Raw genomic sequence first — 11635 nt, 5'->3', positions numbered from 1 at the left:
CCGCCTGGAACAAGCGCCCACCCGCCCGCGGCCTAGATTTAACACGCGACCACCCGGCTCCCGCCGCCAGCCGCCTGGACCCACGCGGCCCTCCGACAGGTATTTAAATTTTTTTTTTTTTTAAATGACAGGTACGTCTTACTTTCGGGGGATGTGTTACATTAGCCGACCCCCCTAAAATTCCCACTACGTCTTACTATCAGGGGTGTCTTACTATCGGGGAAACACGGTAGGATTGTATTTTTAAAACAATGTCCAGGTCTGTTGTATACTTTTAACCTTTGCAGCTGAACCCTTCAGTTTTTTTTTTTTCTATTTTCCTCATTTTATCGGTTTCCTCTTTTGAGAATTTAAAAGACAGCTGGCAAAACCCATTTGGTACAACTCAAATGCACTGGATCGCCCCCCGCCGGACAAACCAAAAGAACTATAGTCATCTTCAAAATAAAATGCAGCTAGTCCCCACTGGTGAGTCACCCGATCCCTAAAGTACAACTTCTTTCCCTCCTAAAACAAACTGCAAGCATGATTTTTTCTTTTAAAGCATATACCTCCCTCCCCACCATAAAACCCCTTCCTTGTCCGAAAATGAAGCCCTTGCCCTGCTTTGGAGGTGCTGCCCAGTGGGCACACAGCAGAGCAGAGCCCCGGCCCCGCGCGCAGCTACTCCGCTAACTCCCCCGGACGACCTTAAGGAAAAAAAAAATCCCTCAACCCGCCTCGGCCGCTTCACTTCCTGATATTTGGAAGGGTTTCTCAACATGGCGGGCAGCAGAGAGCAGGCAGAGTCTGAGGGTGCACTCCCGTCCCGGCCTGTCGCGATGGTGCCGCTCCTGCTCCTCGCAGCGGTGCTGGGGCTGGCCGAGGCGGGCGGATCGGAGCGGGTCGTGGCCGGCGGGGTCAAAGCCGTCACCGCCTCCAATTGGACCTGCGTGCTGCAGGGAGAATGGATGGTTAAATTGTGAGTATCGCTTGCCTGTCCTTTGCTTACCGCTAACCGCCCCCCCCCCCCCCCTTTCCAACCTCCGATGGAGCTGCAAAGAGAAGGGCCGGGCAGAAATCGGCGGTAGCAGGAGAGGAAATGAGCAGGGACACTCCTCCTTGCCAGCGTGTGCATGAAATAATTCATCTGCAGCATGGTTCCAGGAGACTGAGAGAAAAACAAAGACGTGCAGAGCCAAATGGTCTTCAAAGAGCAGAAGGTGCATGCACTTTCTGCAACTGCAGCCGTTTAGAATAAAGCTCAGGGGATGGTTTACATTTCCTCTTGCAGAGTGATGGAATGCAGCATCCCTTGGTAGCAAAGAGAAGGGGAGACTGTGTATGTGTACCTGTCCCATATAGGGGATTAAGGCTGACTAACAATTAACTCTGGCACGCCGTAGCTCACAGACGACCGCCCCTCCCACCCTTGACCACGCGACAACAGAGTAGGTAAGCCAAGATAACTTTTATTAAGTGGAAGAAACGGCCACAGCCAGCATTTAACATTATAACCTTATTACTTTATATTGCAGCAGCTTAAACAATTGGCATTAGCTAAATGCCACGCCCTCACCGGTACCTTGCTTGTTCTTCCCACCCCAATGCTTTTTTGGAGACGGCAGCCCTCCATCCTTCCGCTCCGTGAAGGTGGTATACCATTGGCACCCCGCTCCGTGAATGCCAATCCCGCCTTCCGCTCCGTGAAGGGGAACACCCGCCACTGGCATCCCGCTCCGTGAACGCCTCCGTGGCTACTGCCGCTCCGTGCAGTATTCTGCCGCCTCCTCCCTCCCCTGGCCTTGCGGGCCGCGGTTATTGCTTATGCCAGGCCTTCATTGGGCCACCCCCAGACCGGCCATTATCTCGGTCTCCGCCATGCTTAGTTATATCCATGCCCCCGCTTTCCCCCTATGCAAAGTCCTTGGTGCTGTGCTCCTCCCCTTCCCCCTCCCCCAACACCAAAAACTTCCCCTCTATGCAGAGATACATCCCCTTATGCTCCGGTGAGGGCACCCGCTGTTCCTTTTGTTATGGCTGTGACAACTTATCCCCCCAATCCCAGTATCCCCTTGCGCTGTGGGGTGGTGGGAGGGTTGCTCTCGCTTCCAGGCTGCAAATGTGCTCCCCCCACCCCGCCCTACCTCTAAGTACCTGAGCTCAGAGACGCCGCCTTCCTTGTCTCATTGGCTCATGCCCAGGTTTGAACTGGCCCCTAATCCCATTGTCCGCCCCTCTCCGCACCTAGGCTGTGCCCCCCTCCCCCCTCCCTGCCGCACGTCTGCCCAGTTATACGGCCCATGCCTCGAGAGGCGGGCCTCCTTAACTCTGGCACGCCGTAGCTCACGGACGACCGCCCCTCCCACCCTTGACCACGCGACAACAGAGTAGGTAAGCCAAGATAACTTTTATTAAGTGGAAGAAATGGCCACAGCCAGCATTTAACATTATAACCTTATTACTTTATATTGCAGCAGCTTAAACAATTGGCATTAGCTAAATGCCATGCCCTCACCGGTACCTTGCTTGTTCTTCCCACCCCAATGCTTTTTTGGAGACGGCAGCCCTCCATCCTTCCGCTCCGTGAAGGTGGTATACCATTGGCACCCCGCTCCGTGAATGCCAATCCCGCCTTCCGCTCTGTGAAGGGGAACACCCGCCACTGGCATCCCGCTCCGTGAACGCCTCCGTGGCTACTGCCGCTCCATGCAGTATTCTGCCGCCTCCTCCCACCCCTGGCCTTGCGGGCCGCGATTATTGCTTATGCCAGGCCTTCATTGGGCCACCCCCAGACCGGCCATTATCTCGGTCTCCGCCATGCTGGCCTTGCGGGCCGCGGTTATTGCTTATGCCAGGCCTTCATTGGGCCACCCCCAGACCGGCCATTATCTCGGTCTCCGCCATGCTGGCCTTGCGGGCCGCGGTTATTGCTTATGCCAGGCCTTCATTGGGCCACCCCCAGACCGGCCATTATCTCGGTCTCCGCCATGCTTAGTTATATCCATGCCCCCACTTTCCCCCTATACAAAGTCCTTGGTGCTGTGCTCCTCCCCTTCCCCCTCCCCCAACACCAAAAACTTCCCCTCTATGCAGCGATACATCCCCTTATGCTCCGGTGAGGGCACCCGCCAAAGTAGGAAACAGTAAAACCTTATTTGTTTTCTACCCCCACTAATTAACTAAAGCTGCTGTGGCCGTTTGCAGGGCAAGGATGAAGATATCTACCCCAACGTCTGATAAGTGAACCCCATCCGGCCTATACATGCCTGAACATGAGAGCGAAATATCATCATGCTTGATGACATACCCTTTTATAGCTCTCAACCACGTCCCCACTTCTTTATTTAATTTGCGCCTGCTTTTTTCGATGGATTTGTGCGACCTCGCGTCCCTCCATACCAATCGGGGAATAATGTGGGACCATACCAATACCACGGCTGGCCATATAGCCTTAATTGCAGTCAAGTCCTTCTTGATCGTGATTATTAAGTCAATGTTTTTGACTGCGACCAAATCGTTACCGCCCAAATGACAGATGATATCAGGCTGTGGTAGTTGCCTGGCGTATTGGAGGATGCAAGGCATTAGTTGGACCCACCTCATCCCTCGTTTGCCGAGCCAGAATAAGCTGGCCTTGCTATGCGGTATGCCCATCTGCTCGCTGGAGGTCTTTCTCTTGGTTCTAATGTGCGCCCAATAAATGTACGAGTGCCCCATGATCCATATCACTTTCGCGCTCCCCGCTGGCGAGTCTATGATAGACAAAATAAAACGGTTATGTGTAACAGGACGGTAAATATATGCTTTTTATGTTTCCCAGTGAGACTGTTCATTGGGCTGTCTGGTTATTGGGTCGTATGTATGTTTTGAATTTACCGGATTTCCACCGCCCTAGCGCCTTAATTTGATCTTCGCTTAAACCGCTGCTGGCGAAGGATGCTGCGCCTATTCGGAATGAATGTGTGTGATAAGCTCCCGCGTCTTCCCCTATCTTTTCCAAGCCTTTGCGTAGCATACTGATAAACTGGTAACGCGATAGCGCGTTGCCATCTTTGTGTTTTAGAAAGGGCCCTCCCCCCAGCGGGCGTACTTTGAGGTATTCTGTTGTAGCCCTTACGGGGCATATCACCCCCGTATGAGCAGGGTATAATGTAATCCAGCGACCTACTGCCCGTTGATCAGTTTTTGCTCGCCTGAGAAAGATCTGTACTGTCTCATTAAACAGCCTTATGTTTTCTATCAGGAGACCCCCATCCGATGCCCTGGTGGTCACCTTTGCCCTCGGGATAAGCTCGCTGTTTCTAAATGCACCAAAGAACATTAGTGAAAAAGCCACGGTCCATAGCTTTACCTCATAATTGTCCCAAACTAGGCTGGGGAGCTCCTTTACCAGTGCTTGTAGCAGCATTGGTGTGATAGGCTTTCTGGCGTCCCTTCTAACTGGGGTTCTTGTCTCCGCCAACCCTCTAATAACTTTTTTATGAGAAAGGAGTTGCTAATTGAGCCTATCCCCCATAGTTTGGAGACGAAAACAATAGCAGCTACATGTTGCCCTGCCTGTGCTCTTGATACTCCCGAGTTCTTGAGGTAGAGCAAGAACTCTGTTACATTTCTCTCTGTCATTACATTTCTCTTTGTCATTGTCCCCTGAACTTGCGTGTTATTTGATTGGCAAAATTTTTGGAACAGGCTCCAGCCGCGTGCATATGCTCTCCCCGTACTCTGCCAGAGTACGGTCTCAATATGGAGGCGATTCCGGGCACCCTAATTCCCAAATCCGCGGAGGGACGTGATAAGGGTGATGCTCTGCTTCCGGGGCCAGGAATCTGAAACGAGACCACTGACAACGAGACAATGCATCAGCGATGCCGTTAGCTTCCCCCGGAACGTACTTAGCCTTAAAGACCAGGTTAATGCACAGGCAGAGCAGTACTAAATCCCGCAATAGCCTAATGACCCTAGGGGAGTGAGCGGTGAGAGAATTTTTTCGCCTGTACAACCGCCATGTTGTCTGACCAAAAAACCACTCTTCTGTTGTGGAAACATGCTTTCCACATGTGTATTGTTGCAACAATGGGGAACAATTCGAGAAAAGTGATGTCTCTGAGTAAACCCATGGCTTCCCACTGTCCTGGCCATCGTTCCGCGCACCATTTCCCAGCCAGATAGGCCCCAAATCCAGCGCTCCCCGCTGCGTCGGTGTAGAGCTGCAGCTCCCTATTGGTCATGATTGGGTCCCTCCAAACTGTCCGCCCATTATATTCCCCTAGGAATGTCTTCCATACTATGAGGTCCTCCCTGAGCTCCTTGGTGATTCTAATGAAATGATGGCTCCTGCGAATACCTGCTGTGGCTTGGGACAATCTTCTCATGAAGGGGCGACCCATGGGCATGATCTTGCAAGTGAAATTGAGGTGACCAATGAGTGACTGCATTTGTTTTAGCGTGATTGTTCGGTAGTAGATATGTTGGCACGTAACGCTTCTAGTTTTGCGGGCGGTAGGCGTGTGACCATTTGCAGAGTATCAATTTTGATACCGAGAAATGACAATTTTTGTGACGGTCCTTCTGATTTGTGCTTAGCTAGCGGAATGCCTAATTCGTCAGTTTTCCGGGTGAATGCTTCGAGGGCTTGCGCACAGGCCTGTGTGTCCCTATGGCCGGTAAACAGAAAATCATCCAAATAGTGTATGATTTTCCCTTTCCCGATGTCCTGCTCTACAGCCCATTGCACAAATGTGCTAAACCTCTCAAAGTAGGCGCAAGATATAGAGCAGCCCATCGGGAGGCATTTATCGAAGTAATATTTACCTCGGAATTGAAACCCCAACAGATGGAAGCAGCTTGGATGTATTGGAAGCAAGCGGAAGGCTGATTCAATGTCGGCTTTTGCCAACCATGCCCCTTGCCCCCAATGCCTCACCATGTCTAATGCCTGGTCGAATGAGGCGTAGGCGACAGAGCATGCTTCGGGGTCCAAGTAATCATTCACTGACCCACCCTCTGGGAAGGATAAATGGTGAATCATTCGGAATTCCCCTGGCTCTTTTTTGGGAACCACCCCCAGAGGGGAAATCCTAAAATGAGGTAGAGGTTTGTCCTTGAATGGGCCTTCCACCCTACCCATGTCGCTTTCTTTTTTGATCTTTAGTGCAATGACCTCTTCATTATTCCTCGCAGATAAGAGATTCTTAGCCTCTGTGGCGGTTTCTGGCCCCATGAAAGGTATATGAAAACCTTGGGAAAACCCTTCGTATAGCCATCTGGCCTCCTTGGGCTGATAACCCTTTAAACAGACCTGCAAGCTATGTATCTTAATGGGGGTAGGTGCTCTAATGAATTTATTGTTGCTCTGTGTGGGGGATGGTTCCTCCCCTTGAGCATTTTGTTTGAGGGTGGCCTGCACCGCATCCCATGCAGGCGTGTCTGAATTTGCAGGCAGCAGCAAATCTGCAAAAACCAGAGTTGAACAGCCTACAGATGGGAGTCCCCCCACCCCTAAATCTAGTGGCTTGCCCCCACCTTTGCCCTTGACGAAAGGGCTGACCTTGCCGAAATGGAAATCTTCCCGTAAAAGTATGTTGGCGAGGAGTTAACCATGTACTCGGCTGGTATGCATTGCCAGCGAAGCCAGGGACAACCTCCTGCACCTGTCGGTACGGTGTGATTTTTGAGAGACAGAGGTCAATATCCTTGCGATCCCATTCTAAACCTGGGTTCACAGCCATATTCCTTCTGAACTGCTCATCATACTCCAACCAAGCCGTACCGCCATACGTGCGATAAGCACCACAAATGACGTCCTGGTAAGCAATTAAGGAGCAACATTTTTCAGGAAATTTTTTAACCTATGATGGATGACAGAATTCTGAATCCTGCTGACCAATTAGCTAGCGTCTTAGCGATGCAGGGTTTCTCCCTAGCTGAGAGTTTGCACGCTTCGTGGCATTTGGGATCGGAACCCTCCCCTTCTTTCCTGAGCAGCTCGAATATATCTACATATTCGCTGCGCCATATTTTCTCTTTTAACGCCTCTGACACATGCGCGGTTAGTGAGCCCACTGTACATGTGTATTGTGCAGCGTTATTGCCATTCGTGGCTGAGCTACCAGTGGTATTGTGCCCATTGGTCCCCAGCTGACCCACCGTTGTTCCAACCGCTGTAGCTGTGGTTGGTGTTCCAACAGCTGTAGCTGTGGCTGGGGTTGGTGTCACAAGTAAAATATCCCCCATGGGTCGTCCTGACTGCCCTGTTTCCTGTGTTGGGCTAGTGTTAGCATTACCCTGCCCATGCCAGTTATCAAAAATAGCTTTCATAGCAGCGAAATTGTCAGTAGGAGCGCTTTGTGGCCCCAGCCACACTTCGCTGCCATTCCTTGGTGGTGGGTAACTGGGCTGTGTTGGGGGTACCTGCGCATTACCCTGGCCCCGGTTTAAATCAGGGTACTCACAGTTCTGTCCTTCTTGCGGTTGCCCGTGTTGTCCAAGAGCTGTCTGTTGACGTGCTGGTGGCTGGGTGTTGCCAGCTGAACTGTTGGAGCTGCCCGCTGCACCGTGCTGTGGACCGATGGGCACTGAGCCAGGGGATGGGCTAGTGGTATGCGTTTAAGGCATCCAGCATTGCCTTCACCCTGTCCGTGCCATGGATAGCAGCCGCTGACCAGGTTTGGTCCATGAGCTGACGCAGCTGTCGTTCGGTAACATTGCCGAAGTTCTCTCGTGGCGGTGCTGCAGGGGTCGGTGCTGCAGGGGTCATGCCCCGTGGAGGGGGCTGCTCCGGTACATAGCAGCCCAAATGGCTGATGCTACGCGGTTGTCGTGTGCTTGCGGATTTCCTCTTCTTATTCCTCTGTGTCTTGGTCTTACGTTTTTCGACTTCTGGCGTTGCCGCAAAGTTTTCCTGCAATTTGCTTGGCTTCCGACGTGCTCGCTTGGCTAGAGCCTGAGCCTGGTCCGGCATAAGTGCGGACGGGGCAAAAGCCATAGCAAACTGAGTGGTAGCCATGCTGTGTAGACATATTAAATGGTTAGATCCCGCACAGTTTTTTTGGGGGGGGCATATGAATAGGTAGCCAAACGTGGGTGTGCGCACACCTGCTAAGGGGGGTGGGTGGGGGAGGGGGCAGCCGGGGTACGGGGGGGCGGTGGGAGGGGTGCAAGGAGCCGGGGGGGGGGCTGGGCGCACGTTTGGGCCCGGCAAGTTTGGGGGGGCTGGACGGGAATAGGATGGGGGTGGGGGCAGCTGAGGAAGGTGGGGGGGGGGCGAGGGGCGGCCGGACTCTGTGGGGAGGCGGGAGTGCCGGCGCATGGGGGGGGGGCCTGGGGAGTAAAAGGAAAGTAATAGAAAAAGAAAATCCTGAAAGTCCATGTGCTGACCTCCCAAAATGGCCGCTGCCATGTGCTGACCTCCCAAAATGGCCGCTGCCATGTGCTGACCTCTGCTGGCAAGCCCTTCCCATGAGAACCACAATACCATGCTAAGATGTAAGCCAACCTTTCATTAATATTTTAATTTACTTTGTATAGAGCTGCATAGCGCAGCCTAAATCATATCTATCAAGCTGAGGGTCCTGTACCCCTTATAATTCAGTATAAACGTGCACATGGGACAGCTGTCCCTTTAAATGGTAACCGAATACTAAATATCACCTTTAGGATTAATATAAAAAACATCCTGTTAACCTGGCTGAGCACTCAAATGCCATACCGCTGTCCCATAGACATATCATCAGAATTCCCAACTACGGGATGCTGGCTACTTTTTAATTGTCAGATTACTTAGGTATAACAAAGCACATCCACAGGATGTTGAGGTAGCATGGCAGGCATGAAGCCTGCCCACTTCCTAGCAATTTAGAGAGCGAGGGGTAAAGCAATACATAGAAAACATCGATTTTAAAGTAAAGCAAGCCTACAAGATCAGTGCTCTAACCACTGAGCTACCAAGCCTGCTACTGCCAGCCATGTGCTCTAACCACCTATGCATTCACCATGTGCGGACCCCTTCAATGGCGTTTCTTAAGAGGCTACAAGTGAAAGATAACCAGCCCTGCACTCGCTGCCCTTTCAATAAATACAGCAACATGCAGAGCAAGCATTGTGCTGAAAGCCAGCCATGAGTTCATAAAATATATATATAATAACAGGTAAAGTGTGGCCATGTGCCCATGGCGATTCACTAAATATATATTAGTTAAAATATATATAACCAGCCATGTGCTAAGGCATTTCCTTAAATAAAATAACATTCCAGGCAGAAGCAGCCATGCATTCAAAGCCTTTTCATTAAATAAAGTACTGGTAATGCAGAGCCAGTTCAATGCAAAAGGGGGGAGGGGGTGAGCATACCTTCCAGACCTTAGCAACACAAAATTACCATTAATATTCTCAACATTTTGCCTATCAGCCACAAAATCTTTGTACTTTACCCAATGATGTAATCAAAGAAATCGTTCCTGCTCCTTTAGCTGATCTGCTCCTCTTACAGCACAGCCGTGCTGGAGGCAAAGTGAAAGTAAAAGCAAAACTGTTGTAGCACAGCCGTGCTGAGGTCAGCCTGTTACAGCACAGCCGTGCTGAGGTCAGCCTGTTACAGCACAGCCGTGCTGAGGTCAGCCTGTTACAGCACAGCCGTGCTGAGGTCAGCCTGTTGCTCTCGCTTCCAGGCTGCAAATGTGCTCCCCCCACCCCGCACTACCTCTAAGTACCTGAGCTCAGAGACGCCGCCTTCCTTGTCTCATTGGCTCATGCCCAGGTTTGAACTGGCCCCTAATCCCATTGTCCGCCCCTCTCCGCACCTAGGCTGTGCCCCCCTCCCTGCCGCACGTCTGCCCAGTTATACGGCCCATGCCTCGAGAGGCAGGGCCTCCTTAAGTACTGTAACGTTTTTCAAATTGCTGTTTGGAGGACAGGTGTGATTTGAGAGAATTTCCTGGAGTTGAACTAACTCTCTTTCCACCTTTCCCATCCGATAAGGAGTCTGTTTTTGGGATCAGGTAGGATAAGTGTATTAATGCAGAGATCCCCCCCCCCCCCCAAATGATACCCATACAAAATGCCTTCATGGCTTTGGAAGCAGATAACCAGAAAGGCTTCTGAAGTAGTAACAGTTAAAGAAAGACACCCACTATACACAAAAAAACAAAGACGCTGTCAAAAGATCCCATAACATAGTTAATTACAGCAGATAAAATCCAAAATGGTCCATCCACTCTGCCCAACAAACAGGCCGATTCAGAAAAACGCGCGCACAGGCCACTCTCCTGGGCGCGCGATTCAGGAGGATGGCCTATGCAAATTAGGGCCCATGGTAAAAGGGGCGGCGGCTGTCAGCGAGTTTGACAGCCGACGCTCAATTTTGCCGGCGTCGGTTCTCAAACCTGCTGACAGCCACGGGTTCGGAAAACTGACGCCGGCATAATTGAGCGTCTGTCTTCCGACCCGAGGGCCGCGGGCTGAATTTTACTTTTTTTTTTTTAATTTTTACTTTTTTTTTTTTCACTTTTGGGGCCTCTGACTTAATATCGCCATGATATTAAGTTGGAAGGTGCACAGAAAAGCAGTTTTTACTGCTTTTCTGTGCACTTCCCCGGCGCCAGCAGAAATTAACGCCTACCTTTGGGCAGGCATTAATTTCTGAAAGTAAAATGTGCGGCTTGGCTGCACATTTTACTTTCTGTATTGCGCGGGAATAACTAATAGGGCCATCAACATGCATTTGCATATTGCGGACGCTATTAGTTTCAGGGGGGGGGGGGGGGTTTGGACACGCGTTTTCGACGCACTATTACCCCTTACTGAATAAGGGGTAAAGCTAGTGCGTCTAAAACGCGCGTCCAAATGCGGGTTAAGTGGAGCGCACTGTACTGTATCGGCCTGTAAGTGTTTAAGTTTGTAACTGCTGTTCCATGTAGGTTACCCCCATGCAGAATATTACACCAAATGTTACAATTAGGGTTGTCAACTTTTCCTCAGACCACGACTGGATATCTAGTAGGGGGGGGGGGGGGGGGGGGAGAGGAATCACAAGGAATTGTGTTTGTTCCCTCTCTTTTGCATTAATTTGCAATCATTTCAGATCATCCACCTTGATCTCATGGTATTAGGCCTATTGTAACATGCATTGTTTGTGGGCTTGGCCCTCAGAAAGCTATGAATAAATTAAATTACTATTACAAAATTGTAAACTTCCCAGACAAAAACAGGATGAACTGCCAGTACTCAAACAGTAACAAACTTGCTCATAAAAAGGCAACACTGCAAATATTATAACAGATCTTGAAACACTAATTCACTTCTTATTATGGAAAAAGAACAAACTAAGCTGCAATAGATTCCTAGACAAAAGCTACATGCTAGCTGCCTCACCTCAGTCACACATGCAGAGTCAGACACTTGCCAAAAACAGAATAAAAAGACCATAGTATAAATAAAAACATAAGAACTGAACTGGAAATGTAACTCTACATGCAATGCAATAATGGAAAAACAGAAACAGAATTTCTCATAAAATAACTAATAAATCAAGAAATATAAAACAAATTGTTATAGTAAAACCATATTAATAAATAGAGTAAATAATTCAAAATATCTGATGAGCAGAACATCTACTATTTAAAAGTTCATTTAAATTTAAAAACTTTATAACATTTCC

At 50.0% G+C, this 11635-nt stretch overlaps 1 protein-coding gene across 1 annotated transcript in view; it reads left to right on the top strand.

Moving 5' to 3' along the window:
* Positions 1–736: 736 nt before the first annotated feature.
* Positions 737–11635, top strand: part of TMX4 (thioredoxin related transmembrane protein 4) — a 158440-nt gene continuing 147541 nt past the window's right edge. Inside the window, exon 1 of the mRNA XM_029593505.1 lies at positions 737–961. Within this exon, the coding sequence (XP_029449365.1) occupies positions 762–961 (200 nt within the window). The 5' untranslated portion in view covers positions 737–761. The remainder of the gene's footprint in view (positions 962–11635) is intronic.

This window comes from Rhinatrema bivittatum, chromosome 3 (genome assembly GCF_901001135.1).
Source record: "Rhinatrema bivittatum chromosome 3, aRhiBiv1.1, whole genome shotgun sequence".
Classification (NCBI taxonomy): domain Eukaryota; kingdom Metazoa; phylum Chordata; class Amphibia; order Gymnophiona; family Rhinatrematidae; genus Rhinatrema; species Rhinatrema bivittatum.
This window is presented reverse-complemented; position numbering and strand designations above follow the sequence as displayed.